The sequence below is a fragment of the Pleurodeles waltl genome, chromosome 12 (assembly GCF_031143425.1).
Source record: "Pleurodeles waltl isolate 20211129_DDA chromosome 12, aPleWal1.hap1.20221129, whole genome shotgun sequence".
NCBI lineage: Eukaryota > Metazoa > Chordata > Amphibia > Caudata > Salamandridae > Pleurodeles > Pleurodeles waltl.
The window spans coordinates 487,212,442-487,240,006 of NC_090451.1; the positions used below are offsets into that span (position 1 = coordinate 487,212,442).

General features: G+C 41.9%; 1 protein-coding gene across 1 annotated transcript in view; it reads left to right on the plus strand.

Moving 5' to 3' along the window:
- LOC138267909 (uncharacterized) overlaps nt 1–23,432 on the plus strand; it is a 54,613-nt gene extending 31,181 nt beyond the window's left edge. The window contains exon 2 of the mRNA XM_069217170.1: nt 19,515–23,432. Within this exon, the coding sequence (XP_069073271.1) occupies nt 19,515–21,686 (2,172 nt within the window). The 3' untranslated portion in view covers nt 21,687–23,432. The remainder of the gene's footprint in view (nt 1–19,514) is intronic.
- Nucleotides 23,433–27,565: the final 4,133 nt, after the last annotated feature.

Here is a 27,565-nt window from a genome sequence, read left to right on the forward strand (position 1 = left end):
ATGGAGAATTCATTAGGATGAAACGGAACTGCTCTACGGAGCGAGAAATGGAACAGAAATTCACCGAGACGAGACAGCGATTTCTTCAGAGAAAATAGAAGTATAAAGACATCAGATCTGGGAATTAAAAGCAAGAGCCCGAACTAGAGAGGATATATTGAATAAATCTATGAAGGCGAGACCTCATGAGGACTCAACTATAAGATTCGCAATGACAAACAGCAATGAGAGTCATTTGATTTTGAAAATTTTGAACAAATATTGGGACATTATAGGAAGGACCCTAATGTGGGCAAGCTGGTGGGTGATAAACCTATGATTACCTTCAAGAAAGTACCATCTCTACAAGATCTCTTGGTCAACAGTCACTTTCAGTATAAAAAACAACCGAATTGGCTTTCAACTCAAACAACTAGCTTTGTATGTTGCAATAAATGTAAAGCATGCCGCATAGGGATGAATGTGAAGGACTTTGAGGATTGTGATGGTAATAAGGTGACTATCAACAAAAGAATGATGTGTAATTCCAACTATGTGGTATATATAATCCAATGCATATGTGGCTTGCATTATGTGGGTAGCACAATCTGTCCTTTAAAAAAATGCAATCTAGAACATATCAGAGATATTTAAAATAAGGACCAAACCTATGCCACTGCGAAACACCTAATGACTCATGATGGAACTAAATAGACAGACATGAGATTTTTGGGGATTGCAAGTGAGGATAGTAATGAAAGAGGGGGTAACAGAGAGTTACAACTGAGACAATTGGAGTCACGATTTATAATACAGCTCAAAACAAAAAGTCTGAAGGGCCTCAATGGGGATGAAGAATTACATTATCATCTATGAAGTAATGATTCCTGTCATAATATCTTTTAAATAGGAATATTAAGGGAGCGTTTAGTATATTTGCAGTGTTGTACTAATGAAAATTCTATAGAATAATAAGGTAGATCTATGTGACAACATGTTAATTTATAGAAAGGGAACTGCAAATACACACATACGTTGACTTAGAAGTAGGAGTATAATAATTAGAGTAACAATTTGATGGCCCAAATAGATTCCCCATGTAATTGGTTTAGAAACAAATGGGATCAACATTCCCTGCACACAATGTAAATTAATTTTGTATAATTTGGTAGTTCTATGGTGGATGGATCCTTGTTTAAGTGTTTTGCAGAGTTTTGCAATTTTATTAATTTACTTTATTTTTAATGAGACTACATGTTCCATAATGCACTAGTAGGGTGAATAGGCGATACACTATAAATAAGAGACACTGAAATGAGACCAAGTTACTGTGATCAAGACAAGTTGGTCAAAACGCGTCAGTGGTGATGGATGGTGATTTTTTTGACTGCAATAAAGGAAAAAGAGAAAATGAATTCTCCTCCTGAAGTGCAGTACTGCAGTTTTATTATCTGTTTGTTTCGAATTTGTGGGAGTAAAGGTCCATTCCTCAAATCTGAACCAGCATGTAAGAGCGCGCCAGAAGGTGGACCAATTTGTGTGTGTATATATATATATATATATATATATATATATATATATATATATATATATAATATAATTATCTCTGTTGTGACCATGAGATGCTGTGATTATAATGTATGTTGTATCTTGTCACTCCAATAGTGAAGTAGTTGCAAAGGTGACCGTTTGATTCCGGACATTTTCTTGACGTGTTAATCAGCAGATAGGATGCCGGTTACTGTTATTGTTAGCCATGAGAAGACATGTCTGGAAGCATGTATCCCATCTGGCTTTTATTACGCAATATTTGAAGCTATAGGGCATGAGGCGACAGGACAAGACTGTGGGTTAGTTTGGACCTGATTTTGGACCGCTACACTGTCTACTGATTGTGTGTTTATATATTTTTACTCTGGGTTATATCATTCAAATAGAGGGTGACAATAGACACTTCTGCCCCCCCCCCCCCGCCCAGACCATGAGGCTAGTTGCCTGCTACAGTTAGGGTAATGTTATTACCTAGTTGATTTCTTCTTTCTTTCTTAGCCATCTTTGTGTGTGCATTAAAAATATGTGCATGAAATACACCACAGTTTTATCACGTTTGCAGTGCTGTTGGTTTACGGTATCACATGTGAGTCTCTCACATTTCTTTTCAGCGCAAAATGAGTTGCCAAAGGAGTGCGTAGTTGGCAAGTTGCCCTTGTTTCTTATGGTGCAATCTTTTACTCATTATGCTTTTTATATTTTCCTGTAGGTAGTGTACCAGCCTATTAAGGTTGGAATTACCTGTTCTTGCCTTCCATTACTTGGTGATTAGGTCTAGTTGTAGGGATCCTTCAGCCCTGATGAATGTCAAGGACTTATTAGGTCTTTAAAACGGGCAGATACATGTTGGCCTGAAGGGATGGCATGAGTCATTTCTCTCATATACAACCCCACCAGGTTTTTAATCATACCTATTTTTCCCAAATTAATAAAGGTGATAATCTGGGTACCGTGAGGTATTTTAAACTCTGTTTGAATCTCCATCACTAGCCAGTGTAATTTATCTAAGAATTCCCCCCAACTTACCACATCAGGGAAGGTTGATATTGTCGTACCCAGGTCGGGAGAGGTTGCTGATGATGAAGCATGACACTACTCGTGTGTAAGGCTTCCTCTTCCAGAAAAGGCTTTTTTCCTCAAGTGACAAAACAGACATTCTCTACCCGATTAGGGTTTAATAACACATTTCTGTAGAGGGCTTCATTGTTGCTATCCTGCATGCCACCGCACCCTGCTGTGATTTGGTATTCTGATGGGAGGAGGTACTGTGGTATTTTGACCTCCCCCTCTTTATTATTGTTTGTGTGGTAATTCTGGGATTCAATTCCCACTTGTGTGGTTTCATTGCAGCTGCTGAGAATGTCTGTATAATCATCTGTACCTGGAAGGTGTTCTGCCAGGATGTCGATTTGAAAGCCCAATGCCATTTGTTTTGTGCACTTTGAGACATATGTAGGGAGCTTGTCCCTTCCCGTTGCCATGTGTAAAAATTATTGTCATGTTGATTGTACATATCAGTGTAGGTTTTTGCCCCACGTATGTATCTGAAAAGCTTTTAGTATTTGAAAGTTTGCCTTTAATTCTAACATATTGACGTGGGCTAGTGATTCTACATTGGACCGTTTTCCATGCACTGTGAAAAGGGAGATATGTGCTCCCCATCCATGAAGAGGGGTATCCTACATGGGTGTTGTATGTGACTGGGTATCTGCAGGGTGTCTTTCTATCAGGGTTTATGTGCATTCAACTATTTCGGCTTGTGCTTGATCTGAGACGACAACACTAGATCTCACCAATCCCCAGATACTTGTGCCTTCATGGATGTCAAATACTTTTGCAACAGAAGCTTGTACAGATGTGCACAGGAAACTAACAATACAAAAAGCCATTATGACCAACAACTTCATTACTGTTCTTGCTGTCCGAGATTGTGATCTCGAGAAAATTGGCATCAGTCTCTGACATTACTTTACCTTTTTCATTGTAGGAAAAACTAGTATTAACGGGGTATTTAGTGTTTCTCTTGTCACGTAGGCTCTCATTAGTCTAATGAGACTACAGGATTTGAGCGGCAGAATCGCCTGCGAGGTAGGGGACTGAGTCTAACCCACTACAGGTGACACCTGTCGGCCTAATCTGGGTTTTGCTGCGGCTAACTAGCAGTGCCTCATCTCCACCCAAGAGCAGGGATGATTGGGTAGCCTAGCACATGACACAATTGACTCCTCAGGAAAATCGTAGTCACTCAGATCGCATCCGTTTCTCTCAGTTACATTAGTCTCACATATACAAGGACAAACAGAGGCAGTATATGTTTCAATAAGGTTGTAATGAAGCAACTGCATGTTAGATAATAAAGCAAGTGCTGCAATATTTAGGACGATAAAGCATGACAGGATTAAAATTGTGACAAGGAGAGTAAAGCATAAGAATAATGCTACCATGTTGTCACTAGAGTCATTAAAATAATTCCTACTTAGGCTATTGTTAGAGCACAGCACGTTAAGCTCTAATTCTGCCCTTCAGGTTCCCCTGCGAAGATGTCATCCCTCATGCCTGAGCAAGAGGCCTGAAGTCTGCGGAAGCAGCTGTAGCGAAGCGTTCAGCAATTAGCATATAGTCGTAGTCATCTGGCTGGAATCTCCCACTAACGTGTATGGGACAGAGAAGTGTTTTTTATAATAAAACCGCTGATGTTCTGAGAAAATTTCCCGAAGTAAGGATGTGTATGTTTCTATGAATACCAGAGACAAAGCATTGCCACGTCTACCGGCAACCTATCATACTGCTGCCTTGAGAAAGCACAGAGTGAGAGAAATGTCTTGTTTAAGAACGCAGTGCTGGCCTAGGTAAAGAACAGCTAGATAGAGAGAAATAAAACAAAACCGCAAATTGTTAAAATAATAAGCAAAGCTGAATAAAATATATCTAGGTTAAAGTGCACAGCGGCAGGCCTAGTGTGCTAAAATAACATATATGGAGCTATACATAAAATGGCTACACAACACCCTCCCCATGCCGGTTCAAAGCCTAATAACATATACAATAAAAGCGACTAAAATTCAACCTAAGATATATATAAGAATGTCAATAATGACAAGTCAAAAAGACACTTGAGCATATATAAAAGGTTGATTTAAAAATATTAACTTGTGACGTAAAAAAGGCCGAATTTCAGGAGTCAGAGTCATTTTTGAAGTTGCCAATCGAATCCAAGATAATTGAAGACAGGAAATCTTCCACTTTGGCAGGTGGTAAAGTAGGAAACTCATCGCCAAGAAGAACCAAGAAGCATTTGTGTTCCAAAGCCTGAGCTCCAGCCAAGGCAGCAGCATTTTGTGATGTGCCCAATAATGAGTTAAGAGCTGCATCCTCCATGAAGAGCAACTCATAAGCAGCTTCCCGTAGCAAACGCACTCTCAAAGCGCATGTCTGGTAATGAGCCCTCAGCAAGAACATCAACAGATCAGAGTCAAATGAAAGCAAATGCTGCGTAGAAAGACAAACTTTCAGTACATGTTCAAACGAGCACCAGAGGCACCGAAACACGGGCTGCACACAATGCAAAACCAGTCTGAATGGCAGAGACCAGTCGCACTCCAGTTGCTCCAGGAGTGTTGCTCCAAAGTACTGCATCATTCGTTCATGACACAGCTGCGCTGGTGGGAGCGCTTTCAGTCCTCCTTGTTGCTGCAGGACAGCTATTGCGCAGAAAAAGTATCAATAGCAAAATACCACCTGTTCTAGCCAAAGTTATCGGAAACCCCCCGAAAATACTGGAGAATATTGAGTGGATGGCTGATGGTATTAAGCCGAATATAGAGGAGAAGGTGTGAACGAAACCAGAACCAACAGCCTTAAAGAAATTTGCAATTCCAGTAGTACTGGACGCAATAAATATTCGTCCCACGAGCTCACCAAAGTGTTTCGGAAAGTTGGTACTTAAAAGGGACTGTATCTCTGCTGATGACCTTGGCACCTGAAGAGCGTAGGTCTTGCGTGCAGATGTGAGCGCCACATGTTTTTGAAACAATAAAGCCTTGAGTCTACTCAACTTGTCAAAATTCACATTAGAAGTAGCAATATGGGGCCAAATCTCAGCTACTCCCCGCAGCATGTAACAATCTTAGAGACCGAAACAACATAAACTATTCCGGCTCGCATCCACAACAATTTTCACTATTGAGGAGAACATAGCTGCCATTTGAGAGCACCTGGAACGCAGGTCTAATCAAGGGGACTGGAACTCCCTTCAGATAACAAGCCAAGTTTGCTGCTGAAGCATTGCACGCCCCGTACAAGGACAGCTGTTTACAAACCATTGAATGGCTGACAAAATTCTTGCATTCACTACTGCTAAGAAAGACCTCTTTCATGCCACTGAGACATTTTGTATGAGAAGGGCAGCTCCCACACATCATGGATGTAACTATCTCCCAGCCTTTCATATCTGCCTACTGGAATGTGTTTTAAGCAGGGCGTGAATTGGAGTGTTGAAATAGGCAGATTAATGACCCCGTGTATTAACCACTCAGCAGATGGTATTTCAGCCACAATAAAAGGCAACTTTTCTAACTTTTCGATATTTAACATAACATAGGTCGCTTCCTTCTTAGCCATTAGTTGTTGTTGTCGCATTAAATTAGATGTTGAAAATATGTCCCTTGCGCTAACACGTTGCCAGGGAACGCGACCTGCCTTCAATGTTTGAAGTGACCAACCCAACTGCATAATGAACCTTAGTTGACGCTGTCCATGGTGTAAAGAAGACATATCACTTTGTATTATGTCTATTGCAGAAAAGACGATGTTGTTTAAGGTGTATATACGGTTGGACAGGGTATTAATCCCATTATCTAGAACAGCTAATGCCGTCTTCCTGGTCTATTTGCCTTAACCGGGCAGAGGCTTCTTGTTGGGAAAGCTTCCAAATTTCATTATATACGGCGCATGAGAAGCGCTTTCTGCATTGTTTTCTGGGGCCTAACAGGAAGTCCTATAAGTCAGTGTTATTCAACAAGAGAATGATGTATTCTCTAACAGCATCTAGTGAGGAACTCTTCAACCATTTCCCTACACTGTATGTTGTTACTATACCCGCATGTTTGGATGACACATAGCGACGGTCCAGTCCACTTGTTCTAAACTCCCCCCGTGGAGTTTATAAAACGATCATGACACCCATTGGTATCTATTGGCCACAATAACCACCCGCCAGGACATGACAGTGAGGCATTAAATGTGCCATTCTGGACCCATTCATCGAGCTGATCTTCTGTTACATTTAAATACTTTTGCCATTTGTAAAATTTTGCAGGGTCAGGAATACTGGGCACATTCAAATCCTTAATTTTTGCTAAGCCTAAGTATCTTGTTTGTTGTACAGTTTCATCTAAAAATATAATTTGAACAAGTATCATGTATGCTCTAAATAAAGTTTCCTTCCCCTTTATTTGCCAATTTCTAGTTCCCCACACACTTTTTAAGTCAATCGACTTCAGACAATCTTCATAGCCTTCTATAGCCAACCGGGACTGCAGGTCTTGTGAGAAGAAAAATTGGGTTTTAGGACCTCATCCACCCGTTCAACTGTTGATCTTTCAGGAAGAAAATGACCATGTATTAATAAAAATAATGTTATGACAAAGCCAATCCAAAGAAGGAAAGTTAGTACAGTCAAGGAAAGCCACAGATAGTTCCATGGGAAAATAAAGTAATGTGTTTTAAGCCAATTTATCAGCTTATGTGTTTTTGGCAGTTCAGATGTTGGAGAGGCAAATGAGTCCGAAAAGGTGTCGTTTTCCAGAAGCAGTGTGTGCAAAAGCTAGAGCTGTATTTGTGGAGGAGAACTGGTAGGGGTCTCCTGCGGTGGTTCATAGTAAATGACGCCTTCTGTTTGTGTTGAAGTTGTGTCAAATCGATCAGTACTTTCAGTATTGGTTGTTGTAACAGATGTTAGTGGAACTAATGCGAGATCATTTTCCACCCTCCCCAAGCTCGAAGAGGTGTCAGCATTTCTGCTCAAAACTTGTATAGGGACTACTTGACCAGTAGTGAGAGGGATTCAGGAACTACTGGCTGCTCCTCTTGGTCTTATGTGCAGGATCGGCCACTTGACATTGTTGATAGATACAAAGCGATTTTCTTTAGCACCAGCCAACGGCGGTAGAATGACAGTTCTGGTGCCATGTATTCCCAAGACTGGGACCAGTGCATGATAAAAAGGACCAAACTCCTTTTTCACAGCAACCTTTTCACGTACTAGATCCCCAACTTTAGGAATCCAGCCGGTAGGTGTTACTGGTACATCCTTAATTCCTGTGGAGGCTGCACTAGCAGAAGCGTTGTCGTCACGGAACTGTTGTAATTCCTGCAAGACAGTGATATGTTCATTTATGCCAAAAAGTGTTTCTGCCGCCTCCACGCCAGGACCATCAAGATCTGTACATTTGAGTTCCGAAGAGGCACTTGTATGAAGTACGACCCCCCAGGGGACATTCTAGGCAGATTGTTAAGTGCTCTCTGTACTCCACACAGGCAGTTAAGCCAACTACAACCCGTACCTAAGACTCTGGCTGTCAAGGACTGCTTTAAATCACAGTTTCATTGCTCCACAACACTATTTCCCTTGGAATGAAATGGAGACGAGTAATGGAGTTGGACCCCTAATGAAGCCATGGCGTCCCTGAATGCCCTTGAGGCAAAAGCAGGGCCCTGGTCTGAGTGGAAAGCTGCAACTGCATGTGTACTGATAAAGACTTGCAAATCTTTAATAACAGTCTGAGTGTCAGCCGAGCGTTGTGGCCACACCCATATAAATCTGGAGCAAGAGTCAAGAGTGACTAAAATATATTTGTATGCACTGTCAGGTGTTAAGGGACCACAATGGTCCAAGTACACACACTTTGTAATGGTTTGTTGGAAATTAGGAGGGGTGTCTGCGGTGGGTGTTTGACGGTGGAACACTTAATTTGTTGGTAGATGTCACAACAAAGGACATACTGATTGGCCTGTTTGTATAGACCTGCCCACCAGTAACGTGCTTGCAGCACTGATATTGTAGCCGCCAAACCAGCATGGGCAGATGTAACCCCTTCATGCGCTGTTTTAATCAACTCTGATCTTATATCTTTGTTGGGAATTACTCAATCCCCTACGTCTGGTATTTTTACTTTGGCTTCAAGGCAGCTTCACATTCGGTAGGAATATTTAGCAGGAAATGCTTTTGGATAGGGCGTGCCTTCAGCCGTGGCTTTCACAGCAGCCCATATGTCACCGACTGGTTTTGTTCCAGAACAGGTTACTGCAGCAACAGCAGCCGTAGCGACTGCTGATTTGGCAGCTTCATCATCCAGTGTATTTCCAGCAACGTGTATTCCAACGCGCTGGTGTCCAAGTGTATGTACAAGATGGACGTTTGGTAGCGTTTCCTTCAGATCTGCTACTTTCCCACACAAAAGTCTGTGTTTGATGGTGTTGCCTTGAGAATCTCTGAACCCATTCTGGCGCCAGTAATGCAGGTATTCATTGAATGACAGGACACAGTAGTACGAATCACAAACAATCAGTGTTAACTGTGCAGGATCCGTATATTCCAGTGCCATCACCAGAGCCTTTTGCTCTGCTAATTGTTCTGTGCAATCCCCTAAGGCTTGCGTGAATGTATGTTTGGGACAAAATTTATTATCCTCCATGTAGCCACTTAAGACAGAGGAAGCAGCAGAGTATTGATGTTTTGTGCCAATTGCAGGTTGTGCTGAGCCATCGGTGTACATGACTCTTTGATATAGATCAATAGGCAGTGTATTTGCTGTAACTGGGTATTCTAGTTCATATTGCAAAAATTCTTGTTTGTAATTTTGGGTCAAAAATGTAGTCAACATCAGTGGCTGTCAAAGATGTTGCCCATTGAATCCAACGTGGATGTAATGTGTTAGCGTTATGAACGCTGGCTTTGTTAACAGCCTCAAGGGCTGGGATTGTAGAAACGACAATAATGCGTTTCCCCTGGGCTAGTGGTCTTTCTTTAATGACAGCCATCTGAACAGCAGTGAGAATTTTCTCAGTGGGAGCAAAGCGTTGTTCTGCTGCTGAATACAAATGTGATTTGTATGCTATCTGGACTGTCTCACCCTCACTGAAAGTTACATAGGGAAACCTGTGGCACCAGTAATTACTCTGATGACCAGATGTTTATTGTTGTCCCTTGTGTGTAGGTGTTGTGCTGCAAGCATGTCTGTTTGCAAAGCTCTGGAAATGAGTGTGTTCGACTGTCCAAAATCTACTTGAAAAGTCAGAACGTATTAAGTCATATAAAGGTTTTATGAGTGATGCGTAATCAGGAATGTAAGTTCTGCCAAAGTTTCGAAAACCTGATAGGGATTGGAGTTTTTTAATTGTATTTGGAGGTTGTAACTATGTGCATTTTCCAAGAATTGTGGCGCTCGGCTCTTTCCTTCACTTGTTAGCTCATTTCCCAGAAACAGGACGCTAAGGAAGGCTATATATATATATTTTTTTATTGAATTTGTAGCTGAACTTGGCAAATCCCACAACAATGCGGGCTACCTGTCTTAAATGTTGCCGTAATTCATCATCCATGAAATAGCTATCATCTACGTAGGACAATGCTTCAGGGTCAATGTCATGCCGTATTGAAGTCACACAAGCTGCAAACAGTCCTGGACTGTTCTTGTACCCCTGGGGTAAACAACAGAATTTTTTCTGGGAGCCTAGTGCTCTGAAACTTGTTAAGTCTCTACTTTCAGGTGCTATATTGTGGCAGAAAAAAACATTGGAAATGTCCAGTGTTGTTTTGTATTTTTTACGAACTATGTTGTTCATGAATGCTGTGCTATTTGAGTTTTGAATAGCGTATGTGCGTATATGACTGTTTAAATGTCTGTAGTCTAAGACTATTCTGTACAAGTGGTCCGGTTTAGCTACTGGGAATAAGGAATTATTCATTGGTGAGACACAGGGTTCAATCACGTCCTAGTACTCCAGATGTGTGAGGATTTCCCTCATGGGTGCTTTTGCATCGTGTTTAATCGGATATTGGGGTTGTGGTTGGGGTTGATTTTTAATAGGGATTACATGATAGGGGGAGTCTTTATCCCACCTTACATGGTTGCGATATAACGCGGGTGCCTGCACCAATGCCCAATCAGTGGCGTAGGATTCTGCGAGCTCCTCTGGAACAGGAGGTGAGAAAGAAGGTTTGATAATATCTTTCCCATATGGGCAGGTACGGACAAATTAAGTGTCCAATCCCTCTCGGCCAATAGGATATCATATATGTTTACGACGCGGTCCCAAAAGATTGTGTCGATTGTGCACTCAATTTCTAATTCTAACTGTAGCGTTATACTACAGACTTGGAGACACACGTCCACAGTTTCTACTTGTAGGAAGTAATCAGTTGCTTTCACCTCTAGATGCTCTAGAAGATTCCGGCAAACTATTGCCACCTCTGCCGCGCTATCTAATAGCGCTAATTCCACTTCTTGTTCTTCAATAGAGCCCTCTTCTTCAGTGGCATGTCAGACTGCAACTGCTGCCACCTTTTTCTTTTTGAATTGGGGTTCTTGTTGGGGACGTTTCTGTTCTTTTTTACAGAAACGTCTGTTGAGCGTTGTGATTCCTGTCTCAGTTTCACGTACTCAGTTCTTCGCTCTGACTGCCCATCTCTCTCACTGCGTTTTTCTGGGGAGCCCTGAAAGGAACGAGATTGGCATGTATCCGTTTATTGCTATCTGTCAGGCTTTTTTATATTATCTCTATTTCTGAGATTATATCTATTCTATGAGGTCTCCGTATGTGGAGATTCTCCCCTTTCTTTTTTTAGGTGTTTGTTGTTTTTTCGTCCCAGCGTTTCTTACTACCCTAAGAGCTTGCTTGGTAGAATCTTTATTAGATTTACCTAGTAGTTGTGGTTTTGTGGATCTGGGCCCAAGACTATCTTGACCAATACTAGAATAGGTTTCTGTGATAATCTTTGGTAGCTCACGTTCTTGATCCTGTGGAGGAACGTCACGGAGCCGCATGCGCCCCGCTACTGCGACTGCTTCCCCTTTAAGGTTACTTAATATAATTGAGGATACTGTGGCAAAATTGCTCATTAGTTGCATCCTCCAGTCCAGGGCCGGGGCAGCCCCATATTCATCTTGAATTTGTTTCAACTCTTCCGTTAAGTTGGCAAGTGTCAGTGTACCGTGTGCGGTAATATAGAGTATGGCAAATACTGTGCCCCAAGTGTTAAAGTTATCTATTGTGGGGACCATTCCAAATGGCAAGCACATAGTTAATATTCTATGTTTATTCTGAGCTCCCGTTTGGAGAAATACTGCTTCCAGTGCGTTTATTTTTTAGCTAACCAAAACGGAATTTCTTCTCGTTTGGCGCATACTTTACCCATGATCGAATGTACAATTGCAGGATTAATGCCTGTTGTTCCTGCATGTGGTTGCGCTGGAGCAGCACATGCTGGGTTTGTATTTAATGTTTGCATTACAAACTGTACTAATCGCCTGTATATTGCCGTCAGCTCAGCATATGAGCGGAGGACTTCAGCTGCAGTTAAGTTCGCTGCAGCAGGGTGTGGTGTATAAGTGGCCAATAAAGGCCAGGTGGGACCATCATTACTTAGAGGACCTAACCTAGCGTGTAAAATTGTGTGGGGTAGGGCGCCATCAAGCCACTTAATATGTTCTTGATAAGGTAGAGGTATTTCTAGATATGCATATGCTCTGTATTGTGCAGGTACGTTTGCAGATGTATAGGGTTGAAATGTATTTGTGTTCCCATCAGCTGCTGGAAATGTGACCCAAGAATAAAAATATTCTGTGCTATAGGCTGGGTGAGCCTCAACAACAAATGTGACTGGACCCTCCTGGGCCGTTAGGCCATGTGCCAGTAAATGTGCAGTAAGGGGTGGTCACATATCGACTGCAATTGCTACCTGTTGTGGATTCGCCATAATGAATGGTAAGTTTCATTCAGAGATAGGCATACCAATGGGGATTATCCTTTTAGAGTTCAAGCTTGAACAACCTACAGCATTAGTTAGGGACTCCCTACTTAACTGAGGATAGGTTTTGCCCTTTTGCCCAGTCAGGATTTCTCTCTTAAGGCTTAGTCTCTTTTTTGATCCTCCACTTCCACCAGCTGGGCAAACCTGGAAGCTGTATGCGACTAAGGGCTACATGTACGTAGCATTTTGCACATCGTAAACAGGGAATTGGGCCGTTTGCGACGTGCAAAATGCACTTTGGCATGTTCCAACTCATTTTTGCGATTCGGTAAACAATTTACTGAATCGCAAAAAGGGATTGTGAGTCACAATTAGGAAGGGGTGTTCCCTTCCTAATTGCGAGTCGTCTTCCTAATTTCGAGTCGCAGTCCCATGTATGATTGTTTTGTGACCGCAAATGTGGTCACAAAACAATCGCAAAACAATCGCAAAACAATCGCAGTTAGCACCAGTGTCACACTTTAAGGAAAACGGGCTGCATTTAAAAAAAAAAAAAACTGCTTTATTTAAAAGTAGTCGCAGACATGGTGGTCTGCTGTCTCCAGCAGGCCACCATCCCTGTGAGGGCGGCCATTCCTAATGGGGTCGGAAATTGTGACCTACCTCATGAATATTCATGAGGTAGGGCATTTGCGACCTCCTTGCAAATCGCAAATAATGTCATTGACACTGTGCAACATAAGTTTTTGCGACTCGCAAATTATGAGTAGCTCTGACTCGCAATTTGCGAGTCGCAAAACCAAACTTTCGTACATGTAGCCCTAAGTTCTCTAACAAGTTAGATACCTATCCCACAAAGTCCGGCTGAAGCTCCAGAGGTCTTAAATATTTTTTAAGTCCTAGATTTCCAGACTTTTTGAAGCAGATCCTCTTGACATCTTCTGATCCAACAGAAGCCCCCATCAAGGTCCAGTATAGGGTCAGTTGCTACTGGTCAGCTGGTCACTCCAAGAAAAAAGCATCTTGTAGTCAATTGATCCTCAGACTCCAGTTCCCAGTCCTAGATAAAAGTGGGTTCAGCCCTCAGGCCCCCACACAGGTCAGACATTAGGTCCAGTCCTCTTCTTCCGCAGGCCTAGTTGTGTTGTGATGAGGTGTGGGTGAGATGACAGGTTTGCAATATTTAGGAGCCACTGGATGAGCGTGACTCATGGACACTCCCTCACAAATGAAAAAGTGGCGATCATTCCAACTGTTGCTGCATATCCTGTTTGCTGTAATGCATACTATCTCACAGTGCAGTATTCGGAGGCCATAACACTTAGGCCCTCAATACGACTTTGGCGGTCTTGCAAAAAGACCGCCGGAGCCACGTGCGCCACAATACTGCCAGTGCTGGCTGTATTGGTGGCTCCCTATTTTGACATTTCCGCTGGCCCAATGGAAAAGTCACATCAACATTGAAGCAGGCTCCAAATAGAGCCGGTGGCAATGTTGATGTGCAGCGGGTGCAGCAGCACCTGTCGCGCATTTCACTGCCCGAAATTCGGGCAGTGAAATGTGCAATGGGGCTGTGCCTGCTGGCCCCTGCACTGCCCATGCCAAGTGCATGGGCAGTGCAGGGGCCCCCAAGGGCACCCCGAGTCCCCCCTTACCGCCAGCCAAACACCGCCATGGACAGGCTGGCGGTTGGGGATTATGACCACCTGACAGAAGCCTGGCAGTATAGTGGAGGGGCTGGAGGTATGGCCGTGGCTAATGTGCCATGGTCATAATACACTGGCCTCCAGGGTCGTAATGACCCACATAATGTTCTCAAGTAACCAGATCCAACATGCCAGCACCATTCTGCCTTTAGGGGATGCTGGTATGGCAGTTAGGAGTGTTCTAAGTGAAATGAGTAGTCCCCTCATCGATTACACCAAATTCGTTTTTTATATCAGCTCTATCTCCCACTCGTGCCAAGCTGGCTACAGATGGCCCAGGGAACAAAGGCTTATTTTTCCTCAGATCGCCCTTTACACTTGAAGGTGTCACTCTTCTCCTTTTCTAGTGAATGAAATTCCGGTATGGAGGCAGTGACCAGATGAATGTTTGAGAACTCTTTAACGTTCAACACTGAGGAAACAGAGTTACTGGTGATTGCTGATAAAAAGTCTTCTGTTCCCTACCATCTGGGTTTTGACCTGTACAGATGCCCTCCTACCCGAGTTCTTGAGCTCTGAAATTCTGGCATTCGTATAGACCAAGACTTAGCCCTGTTTAAGCATCCGAACAAGGCCTGTTCCATCTGGATCAGCCTTGTGAGAGTGCTATGTAAGACCAGCACAGACCACAACCTTGGTTGTTAGAGCTAACATCCTAAGTCAGCTCAACTAACACATCGCTCTGCTCGTGGACTCTCCGGTAACTTTATTGCAATGCTTACAACTGATCCAAAATTGTTATTGGACCTCCCTGAACATTCCCGAGCATCTGAAGTGCTTAAAGCCTTGCACTGGCTTCCAATGGCAGGTGGGTGGAATTCAAGGACATGCTCCTGATCTTCAGTGCCTTTCGCTGCAACGGGTGATATTATTTGCATGACGAATTCCAACCATATCTTCCTACCTATACCCTGCGATCACCTAATGCTCATCTGCTTTGGCCCCTAAGTTCCACAGGACATGGTTCAGAGGATAAGCACCTCTGATTGTGGCTACCAAGCTGTGGAATTCCTTACCTTTGTAGTTTAGGATGCATGACTATCCCTTAGAATTTCATAAGGCTTTAAAGACCAGGCTGTTCCCCAAACATTATCTGACCTTCTTCTTCGATAGTCTATCTAGATAGTGCCAGGACTCTGTTTGTTATGTTGATGCACTTTATATGTTGTCAATACATATATACATACATACATACAAAAGAGGATTATGAACATTTTTTATTTGACCCTACAGGACGGCACCATCGCAAAAAACAATATTAGAATGGTATGTTATTTATCAAAGAAACATCTGGCCACATCTTGGGCCGAAGCAGATGAACAATTGTTAAGAAATGGAATAACATTCACAGCTGCAGGAATACAGACACTTCTACAGGAAAGCTTGTGAGAGTTACACCTTATGGTTCACAGACAACTGTAACAGAAATGTTTGGGTGAAGTCCAGCTATCAGCAAAGAGAAAGTCCTGCAAACATAACAACAAACCTGAGTTCCCCTTCGAGGTACACAAACCTCAAGAACATTTGTCTCGCCTTGAATGATTATGTATAATACCACCCTCTAAAAATGATTGAATTGTGCATTTGGATGCTGTTTGGCCCTCCAAAAATAGGAGAATTTAAAAAAAAACAAGTAAACCTAGGGTAAAGATGAAACGTTATGGTCTGCTGGCAAATCTGTGAAAGACAGGGCAGACAGGGTTGGTGAGGATAGTGTGAAATACTGACCCTCTGACACGTCGTAACACTTAATGCCACCAAGTAACCAGAGATCAATATTTTCAGAAGTTGTGCCCCACTGCGGCCAGCCTAAGGTGCATCCTTGCAGTTACTACAACATTCTTTTTCTTGCAGATTTTTAAGTTCTGACCTCATGAGTTTCACATTACCTGGATGATATGGATTTAAGCTTCAAAGAAGCACCAAGTACATTATTTTTTAGGGGTTAAACCTACTCTTTCTGCAGGACTTATGTTTGGACATCACAGCCTTTCTTTTATAGGTGTATCCTTTTATAACTTTTTTTCCGTTAGCTAAATTACTATCTACAATAATTGAGTTCTTTGTTGGCTAGTCCTTAGCTACAACTACCCTGTAGATCAAGTGGTGGCTCCCAAAAAACAGGCTCAGTTTCATTTGACATTTGTCAGATATTTCTGGTGTTTGTAGCTGTATTGAAATCAGTAATGTGGTGAAGTTGAATTATATTTTTTGTTCAAGGTTCAGATTTTCACCCTCCAATAATGTTTTCATTTCTCCAGCATTGGCATAGCATTTTGCCATATCATGCACTAACACAGGGTTTACCTGTCACTTCCTCACCTTTGTTTTTGTGAGAATGTTTGCACTTCTCAGATTGACTTCAAGTGCTTAATTTTAAGATTCATTGTGAGGTAGGTGGTGTGAGGACTAGACTTCACATTTACTTGATTTGGGGCCTTTGGTTTTGTAAAGTCCTTTAAGTCCCACATGTGGTCCCAGCATAATAATCCTCAACCTCATCTCTCCACAGGCCATTCAGAGCAGCTTAATCCTCATGGAGGGGAAATGTGCACAAAACGCCACCCATTTATGTCTCCTTTCACACCTTTACTTTGATGTTCCTCAGTTACATGACCAACATCTTTCCTTCTTTCCTCAGTCACCAACATCCTCTTGTCCAGTCACAAGACAAGTGCTGGACTCCGAGGCAGTAGCATCCATCTTGTTTCACCATGCTCCGCCCGTCAACAGAGCCCCAGAACGGGCAGAGGAGAATAAAAATAAGGTGAAAAGGAGTATTGTACTGAAAAGTACTGGTGATCTGAAACAAACCTCACAGTTCTTGCTCACCACACAGTATTGCTAACAGCGCCATCTTTTTCCTCTATAGTAGGACCAGCTACAGAGCTCCTGTGGTCAGGCGGGCAAGCTTGCCACTACCTTCCTCTGATTCCCAGACATTCTTTCTGGAAATTGGGAATGCAAAGACTTGAAGTACATTGCTAGTGGGTACATCATATATTTCTGTTTTATTTTCATTTTTAAACCATATGAATATTGCTAAAAATGTACTTCCAAAAGACTAATTAAAGTTTATAAAAACTGAACAATTAAGAACACCTTTGTGGCAATCAATAGATCACAAAGCTTCAGTCTATTGAAAAGGCAATAAAGTTTTTAGGGGAAGGTACCCAGCACAATGCATCTTGACAATATTTCAACAGATGTCCGAGAAATTAAGTGATCTTGTGGCAAAGTCTTTATAACCAACACTCATAAAACAGTCCTCAACAAATTCCCACAACCTTTGACACTAGATGATTGAGGCAATATAGGACATTTGAATAACACATACTGATTAATGTTGAGGTTACCAATACAAAAGTTGATATGATCAATATAAACCTTGAATTTACAGAGTGATAAAAGGGCATCTGTTATGGAATAATATTTTCTTGAGTTTTTTTTTTTTTAAACATCAACTTGAAGACATTTATACTATAAAATGCTGATTGCAAATCCAATACGTCTACCTGTTGTGTACAGAATGCAAAATCATCATGTGAGAGCAGCCCTGGAAGAAAAAAAAAATGTGTATAATGTGCCTTAATGATTGCAATTGAACATGTATGTCAGTGTTGACAGCAGTGCTACTGACCACGTAGATCTGAAACTCATTTGCAGCCTAATGACCTCAAGAGGCGTATTAGGTGAATGACCTACGAGTAACATAGGGCTCTCTAGTAATTACTTTGGATATGTTAAAACACTGCAGCCATATTACACAGTACCTTTTCCTCAAGGTCACAATTCAAGCCCTGCAGTTCTTGCATGCTGTGCTCCATGTAACTTAAGTACTGCCCTCAGCCATACATTGCAGTGAACAAAGAAATAAAACATGGTTGAAGTCATTGACCTGCATTCCATCCTTGCAGTAGATGGTTTCGCCAGGGTCTATCTCTGCAAGATGTTCCCTGAATTCTTTGTTAGAGGGACTGTAAAATTGCATACTAGTCTGCATTGTTAAAAAGCCTTACTGATGCCCTTAAAACCCATTACTTGAAACAAAGTTGTACATATTATTATCTATAAAGCCCTGACATTTGCCTGATATGCTTACTTACACAACCTATCTCCCTTAGCCACTATACATTACTTCATAAACAGGAAAACCAGAAAGGAAGCACCCTGCCTCACACTCCAGCATGCAGTCAGCCCCCAATGCATCCTGGTAAATGCAGTCAAAGTTTGTTTTTTATCGATAAAGTAAACTGTAGTTTTTCACCTTAATAGGTGCAGCAAGTGCTGTAAATCTCTGGACACGTGTATCAGCAGAGAGCAGCTTTGTCTGTGGGGTTGCTGGAAATCCTGCCAAACGTCCTCTCAGGTGACGAGTGACATAATTTATTTTAGCAGCTACGTTAGCAACAACATCAGTGGTGTTTGCTACAGGATATAGGACACAAGTGGGAAAGAAATACTTTTTTATTATGTATGCAGTTCGTACTGGTCACTGATTTACACCAAACTTTTGTGATCATTTTAATGATGTACTTTCTTGGTCAAGAAAATCTAGCTGACAGATACCACACCATGCTGTAATGTTGGGACTCCTGATAGCGAAGAGGGACATAACCAAGGTTTGGAAAGACAGCGAATCATGATCTTTGGAATGGTGCAAATCTGGGCTAGACCATCTGCATGAGCCTACAAATCCCTATATGTAAAGCAGGGCTGTCCACTGAAACACTACAAAATATGGGTTAAGTGGTGTTGCTAGCGGGGTATCACAAGTCCAGTGGTTCCCAACCCTCTGACTTCTGTGGACCCCCACTTCATCATTATTGGAACCCGGGGACCCCCACTGAATCATTATTGGAATTCGGGGACCCCCTACTGAGACGTTACTGTAAACTGAGGACTTAATCTGTTAATATTATTTAATATTCTAAGTAGTCGCGGACCCTAGGGGTCCCCGGACCACAGGTTGGGAACCACTGCACTAGTCCTAAGAGTTGAAACCCCCATCTCTCCCTTGAAGACACAATCCAGATTTATAATCACAAAGAATGAGCTGTGGACCCACGGTGGAAGAATCCAAATAGATTGTTAACTGCTGACCGGTGTTGGGGAGGTTGCTTCCATTATGTTTGCAATGTTATATCGAAGGCTGAGGTAGTAGGGCATCTGCTCTCTTGTATGGTCAAATGCGCAACATATTCTGACATACCAAAAACGAATAAAATGTTGTTATTGAAAAAATAAAACCTAGCTGATGCACGTTTGTACATTCTTTAACACGTTTTCATTATTGTATTTTTCAGACCTTTACCGGTAGTTTTGTCTACAATGTTCGATCTGTGCTTCCAGAAACTGTAGTGAAAGGAGTTTTACATAATCTAGGCTACAGTACACTAACAGCAACTGAGTTCCAACTCACTGAAAAGATAGACGAAAAGAAGAGCCAAAACATTGCTTTTCAAATATTTCTTGCAAGAATCGAATGTGAACTTATCTTGGAATTGTCAAACGGAGGGAAAAAGTGCAACCTTATAAAATGCCTGAGAACAAGAGCTGCACTTCCTGGAAAGAATGAGGTTGAAGAGCAGGAGACCCGAGCAACCTTTAAAAACGATCCTCAGAAGTTGGTTAATGCAAACATAAAAAAGAATAATACGTGGCCAATCTCCAAGAATAGCTTATTAAGCATAGAAGGCCTGCCACCAGGAGCAAGAGACACCGAAATGGGCGGCCGTTTTGAAGCAGACAAGGTTACTACAACAAGCACCATAGAAATGTATCAGCCTGAAACAACTGTAGGTTTAGTGATAGATGACAAGGAAGCATACAATACCAAACAATCCACAGACTTTGGTGGTAAAGGCATAGGGTTGCACATTTCAGACTCGGATGAAAGTAGAAGGAACAATAAATTAACAAACTGTTCAGAACTACAGTACCATATGAAGAACAACCAAGGTCTAAGCTCACCTACCTCAGCAGACGATATAAAGATTGGCAGTAAACTGTTGAACTCCCAGAAAACACCAGAAAAAACAATCATGGACAGCAATGGACTGAACAATGGTAAATCTCCCATTGAAAAAACAAAGATTGGCAACAAAGGTATGAGCCCTTCTAATTCAGCAGAAAACAAATGGACAGACAGCAAACGATTGAACACTTCTAGACCAAATGAAAACACAGAATTAGACAGCAAAGTACAACTATCTTCTAAATCAGCGGAGAGCATAAAGCTTGAAGGACATAGTGGCTTAAAATCTAAAAAAGATACAAATGTGGACAGCACCGTAAAGGAACTGCCTGAATCTGTTGAAGTAACAAAGGCTAACAGTAGAGTACTTTCTGATTCAGAATCCTCTCAGGACATCAGGGCCAGTATAGGAAGAGACCGTTCAGATCCAGCAGCAGATATGAGAAATGAGGATGTAACAGACATTTCCAGCTCAGCTTCCAAGAACTTTGGCGTAGGCTTCGCTGGCCAAAGTACAGAGAAATCTTCAGCCTCTAAAAGTCTTGCCTCTGAATGTTTCCATTCTACTCGTTCAGAGAGTGAGGAATTTTTAACTCAATACAGTGATATTAACATTGGACGAAAACCTCTTTTTCAAGGCGATTGCCATCAAAAGTACAAAAAACTCAAAGAAAATAAAAGTGGACCAGGCCTTGGAGGAACTGTGCTAGAGGAGGCACCCACTGCTGTAGCTAATCCGCAGATATTCTGTGAAAATGGGCATCAGACTTTTGCGTTTTGTACTGACACTAAAGTTGATGCCATAACAGAAGAATCTAAAGCTGTTTCAGAACAATGTGATTTTACGGATGGTTCGAACTTCACTATGAGGAGCCCACTGTTTAAACCACTTGATGGTGAAACCAGTGCTGTAAAAAAAAAAAATCTGTCACCCACCATTATCAATGTTTCTCAACCAAATGTATCCAATAAAGATGATTATGAACTGGCTTCATTAATAAGCAAATTAAACATTAGTGAACGTGCAGAGGGAAATTTGCAATATCCTGTAGAGGAATCGACAAGTAATGGGTCTGAAATTCTCAACAACAGTCCACAGAAAAACAGCTTAAAGGCAAAACATTCAGATCCAATTAGTGGTTATCCAGGTCAGAGCAATGCTAAATATGATCATATTTTAAAAATGGTTGTCCGCCCTCAGGAGGTCCCCTGTGGATCGCCAAAAAAAACAGGTATCGACAGGGCAGCTACTGAAAAATCTTCAGAGAACTGTGGAGAAGTCCGAGAACCACCCGGGTTGACCTACATTCCACCTGATAGTTTTCAAAATCAGGCTTTTATTGCTAGTTCTGAGAGTGCACCCTTCGTTTTCCCAATCCCAAAAAGTGAACAAGATCCATCAGGCACGACCATGCCTGTTGGTGATTATATTCTCCAAGTGAAAGAAGACACAAAGGAGGACTTTGTGGTAATTAGCCATCCCAGTGATTCACTTGACTAATTGGGGCCAGCTTGATCAGCTCACTTAACATTCTTCTATCACTCTTCCGTCATTTTTCCTGTGTTTTATTGCATCCTGTGTTTTTAATACATCTGTGTTAAGTGTCTCAAGCAATGGATCTGGACAACTTCTCTATCAATTGGAATACAGGCAACGTTTTGACCCACTGAGAGGCGAAGACCCTGGATATGCCAAGACATTCCAAGTCTTGATGTGTGCACAGAGAACTGGTCATATTTCAGACACCCCAGCAGTCCACCATGCCCTGTGCTACTGCTTGGCATAGATCTTTGCTACTTTTCGGTTCCCTACCTGCTGTGACCCTGACAGAATGTCAGGCCTCTACCTCAGAAAAGTTCGAACCGTCATGAAGTGGTATACCACTGTTTACAGTTTGCTGCTCAAGGGGAACTACATTTTGTTGACAAATATGATTAAGAACGCGGTTTAGCACGCAGTTTCAGTACTGTTGCTATTGTTACAGCGATGGAACAGACATTCCTGTGTTATGCAAGTTGTAATGGGTCAAAATATCTCCTACAAAACATCATATTACAAAATATTCAAACAGTTTTCTGTTTAAATAGGGTATGAAATAATATTTAAAATAAAAGAGTTGCCTTAATAGAGACTTGTGAGCTAGCAGTAAAAAGGTCTGATTGAACAGTAGCAAATTGGTACAAAAGGGAAGCAGGCATAGATGAAGAACAGAAACTTGTGTGAAGAGAAAAGATGGCTGGTGTCACCGGTAGAACCAGAAGGGGAGAAGCAAAAAGGACATAGAAGGAGAGTGGGCATAAATCTGGTGGAAACGCATCAATGGATCACCAGGTGAACACAGTAAGAGACCACATTCACTGGGACCGAGAACGGAGGATGGCAGGTGCAGAGAATGGTAGCAGGGTTGAACTGGCCATACGTTGGGTGTCAGGGGGACAGGAGGAGAGGCAGAAAGGGGCAGGAAGGAGAAGCATATACTGATGGGGCATAATGACGATCAGTGAAAATTGGGAAAGGGCAGTAATCTCCCATAATCGCAAGGGAATTTATATTTGCAGAATCAGTATTTGCCAACTCAGTTATATCGGAATTTAGAAACAAGATGGAAAAAAACATTTTCGTACCATCCACTTAATGTTATACCTACACTGGTCTCATAGAATTTGGGTTTTTAATATTGGTCACATTCGAGTGGCCATCATAGACAAATCACCATGCAGGGACAACTAGGAGATCAGCTGCAATTGTTCTGTCAGTGTGTTTGATTCGCCAGCAACTCCTATTTATGATTGAAGGACGAATACTATGCAACCACTGTTAAATAGTAAAACTAAAAACAACATGTAGAGCTGCTGCAGGGGTTTTCCATACAGCCTTCATTCTGGTCACGTCCACTAGAGTCAATAATGGTTTTTCTTTACGAGGGCCATAGATGCTGGCAAACTTGCTTAACTATTCCTGGGGCACGTGGCCACTCGGTTCTTTTCTTCTCATTTCCAAACCCATCCTTCACACAACTGTAGATGTGCAGGCGAGAATATCAAGGAATTAGCATTCAGAAGTGCTATAAATTTTGGTATAATGGAAGTATTTTTGGTCATGTGATTGGTTAATTTTCATTACAAGGCTGTCTGTTATAAAACAAATAATTATAGGTATAAAACCTTTTGCGGGGCCTATGCTACAAAAGTATAACACATTACTTATGTTAAATGAATTAAATAAAATGGTTTATGTTGATTAGTTAAGACACAAATCTTTTCGCTTGCCTTCTTACATAGTGCATTTTTGATGTTCTCGGTGTGAGACAGAAAATAAAAATCACAACCGTGTACAACGGGTTTTGCCCCAAAGTTAACCTTATGAGTAGCACACTTCCTAACAGTTTTTGATACTATTGCTTTCCCAAGATTTAAGACTAGCTTGGGGAAATTCAAAACTCGCCCCACAGAACCTGAAATTGCTACTATCTGAATTAGTGGACAATATTGCGTGGGGTGCTATTTGTGTATGACACTTAAGGATGTAATAATAATTTGCATCATAGCAAAATGTAAAAGTAGAGAAAATAGCCACAACAGTATGTGAAAAAATTAAGAAAACTGAGTCAATCAAGTTTCACGGGCGAGGTCTGGATAAGGAAAGGGCTGCCAAAAAAATGCTTAGTCTCTGCGGGAATACACATAAGTGCATACATTTTCTAGCTAGACATTTAATTTGATAAATGGGCCCGCCAGTCATTCAGTAGCTATCTGCCTGATTATTTTCCCATAGAGGACCCAAGTCACACCGATACCATTCCGAACAGGGCCGAGTGCAGGAAGGTGGCAGGAAGTCAATATTTTGCAGGCTGTACTTGAAGGGCAACATCCAGTGGAGTTTTAAAAGTTCTAAACGTATACAACGTTCAGCGGAGTTTTGAAAGCACAGCAGTCGGTTCCATCCTAAGTTATGTCATGTTGCATATCTTTATGTGACACGATTCGTCTGATTCACAAACTGCACTTTGTTATAGATTGCTTGGAACTACAGTAGTTACACTCGAGTAAGTTTACTACTTTTTGGTATTCTCGAAGTGCACTTTTGTAGTAACTTACACTTTTGTAGTAAGTCTCTAAATCCATTATTTTCTGTTAGAAGGTGTTGCAGTACCAGTGGTTGGCCATGTGTTGTGCTGGACATATTACAAAAGTAATCTTTTGGCACATAGACCCAGTTCACGCTACACATGACTACTTGGAACAGCAAATCAGGTGATATCTCTCACCTTTGAGAAGCTGGGAGTCAGGCACATACCAGTTCTGGCTGTCCAGCAGATGTCTCAGAACTCCATGGAACACTCCTTGCCTTGTTCAGGTAGAACTTGGAAATGGACAGCAAGTGAGCCTGCAGGTTCTACCTTTATACTGTCAAAGCAGACAGGAGATATGGATCAACTGTATGCACTTTCAGAACTGGTTTCTGGTGGTATTCTTTTTAAGTGCCCTTTTCAGGATGCTCTCCAGGCACCATTTTTGTGCATAGTGATGCTCCCCATAGCAGGGAGTCTTCAGCCTGCAGCACCCACAACAGAGGTGCAAAGAGGTGTGAGTTTTCTGCACTTGTCTTCAGCTACACTGATGAGCGATTAAGAAAAAAGGATGGTCCTACCTAAGGAATCCCTTTCACCTTGAACAACAGAGGTAGCAGTGCCACCCTTCACTCCCACAGTCTCCCATAGGACAGTGCTACAAGAAGACAAATCAGCAGCTCCTCTCAGCAAAAGGCCTAATTTAATTTTTAATGAAGCCTTGTCTTCTCCTTCCAGCTTCAGGAATATCGCCAATGTAATTCTACTGTTTTAGAAAATATCCTTGCCTCCATCTTGCGGAAAGGGCAGGCCAGGGACCATCATAATGGTTTCCCTTTGTCTCCATTACTCTGGTTCATTCATACACGCCATGCATATAACATGCAGGCGACAAACACTCTCAACACGCTCTTGGGATGTTATTGCTAGAATCTAGGTTAGTACATAGGAGCGGAACTTTAAATGAGTGGGACAGTGGGCTTCCACACCAGTGAAACAGATAAAAAGGTCTGGCCACAATTATGGATTCGCTACACAAGATATCACCACCCCCCCTAGGAACTAAGTCCATGACAAGGACAGTACTCTACAGATTGTGTATTGGAGGGATGCTTGGAGCACAGCTTCAGGTCAAAGGACAGTCCAGGACTTCACTCATGTCAAGGAACAGGCCTTTGCCTCTGCATACACCCTAGATTAAAGTGAGGGCCAAAAATCAGGATACCAGATACAAGCAATCCGTCACTCAGTGCATAGTCCACAACTGCACATTATGCAGGGGACATTCCTGCACCAATACTTATTGTTTCAAGTATACATAGAGTAAGCTTTGGGCCAGCTTGTCCATCTCAGTTCTCTCCCGATTTGATGATGACTTTCCTCCCTATTCTTGCGTGTTCTGTTGAAGAGCAATTCAGTTTCACAGTGTTTTGATTGGTTGACTTTCATCCTTTCACGGCAGATGCTTCTTGAATTCTGGACACTCCTTTTAATATTTTTCTTTAACCATTGAAGGAGAGTGCCTGTGTTTTCTTGCTTTCTCCCGGATGTTCTGCTTTCCCTTCCTTGCCATGTTTCTGGGTCCACTATCCCACCCTGCTCACCCAGAGCTTCCCCACCCGGCTTCTTTCCTCTTTATTTTTTTTTAATTAAATGCCCCAACTCCTTCATTGTCCTTTACCCTTGCTCTGACCTCTCATGAAGTTAACTTTCCCCTACCCCTGCCTTTATGACCACTGCCACTCCCCATCACATCATTGTTTTTACTAATATTATTTTTATTTATGTTTTTGGAAGGTAAGGGTCCAGCAGTTGCAACATGTTGCCAGGCCACTCATGTATTGAAATGTGCTTTTGTATGGATATACCTTTTTTTTTACTTCTCAAAGATTAGAACAGCAAATTAAATAAAATGGTGGCTGTGTCATGTTGAATGTGCATGCCTTAGACATCAAGCATGCATGTGCATGCTTCATGGTGCATGCAAGCATATGCATGCATCATGATGCATGTGCGTGGGTGTTCATGCATTGTGGTTGAAAGTGAGCATCTTAGAAATGGGTTTCCTCTAATAAGCTTCAAAATCCATGAGTGTTGCGTGGAAACACCCAACGCAATGCTCCTGGAACAGCTCCTGAGCGCAGAGTAAGGCAACACAGCAATTTGCGCTACCTTACCTTACTCCAGATCCATGAGGCCATTCAAAGCTGCACAAAGTGGCTTTGTGTGGCCTCAAAGCTATGATTTTGTAGTATGCGCCGTCGGACCGTCACAAAAAGTGATGCTGCGGTGGCACAAGGGACTCATAAGGATGCCCCACTGTCTTTAAGTGTTGCTAGGCATTTGCTTGAGTAAAAAAAGGCATACAATCTTTGCTGAATAACGCAGAGGTGTGTAGTATATCTTAAGACCCACTATTTAGTCTTCGGTTTAATATATATTTCTAACAATTCTCTTGCTGTTTTTGACAACTACAGCTAGACTTTACAATCTTTAAATTTGTGGTTGCATGTGACTCAACAGTATGAGTGGATTCTTCACCACAAAAAAGCAAATTGTCTATATTGAGGATAACACCGCTTTGAGAGTTGAAGGCAGCATCATTTAAAAGCCATCATTATGTTTTGCCTTGCTTCACTATTTCATGATTCAGACCATTTATCTACTCAGGGACATTTTACTCTCAGTGGATGGATTACGTCTTTAAGACCTCAAAGCTGCTTAACGTAATAGTCTAAGAGACAGTTGTATCAAAAAAGCCTTTTGCGTTTCGGAAATAGCAATTTTTAAGAAATCGCTATTTCTGCGTCGCAAAATGCTATGTATCATATTTGCAATTCCGCAATAGCGATTTCTTAAAACTCGCTAATGCTATTACCGAATCGCAAATTGCAATACAGCCCCCATTCGCACCTATGGGCCTGTCGGCCCATATTTGCAATTTGTTTGCATTTCCCAAATTGCGAATTCTTAACGGGAATTCACAATTTGGGAAATGCAGACTCCAGGATGCTGGGGGCCTAAGGCCCCCTCTGCTGCACACCAAAACAATTTTGGAAGACATGTAAGGTGCACACATGCCAAAAGGGCATGTGTGCATTACATGTCAATTTTTCAAATGCATTTTAAAAATGTGCACATGTTACCACCAAGTTCAACTTGGTGGTAATAGCGATTCCTTAATGCCCAATTTGCATTAAGGAATTGCTTCATACATGTGCTTAATAAATCGCAAATAAGGATTCCTTATTTGCGATGCCGCATTTAGAGAATCGCAATTTGAGATTCTCTAGATGGGGTCGCAATTTTA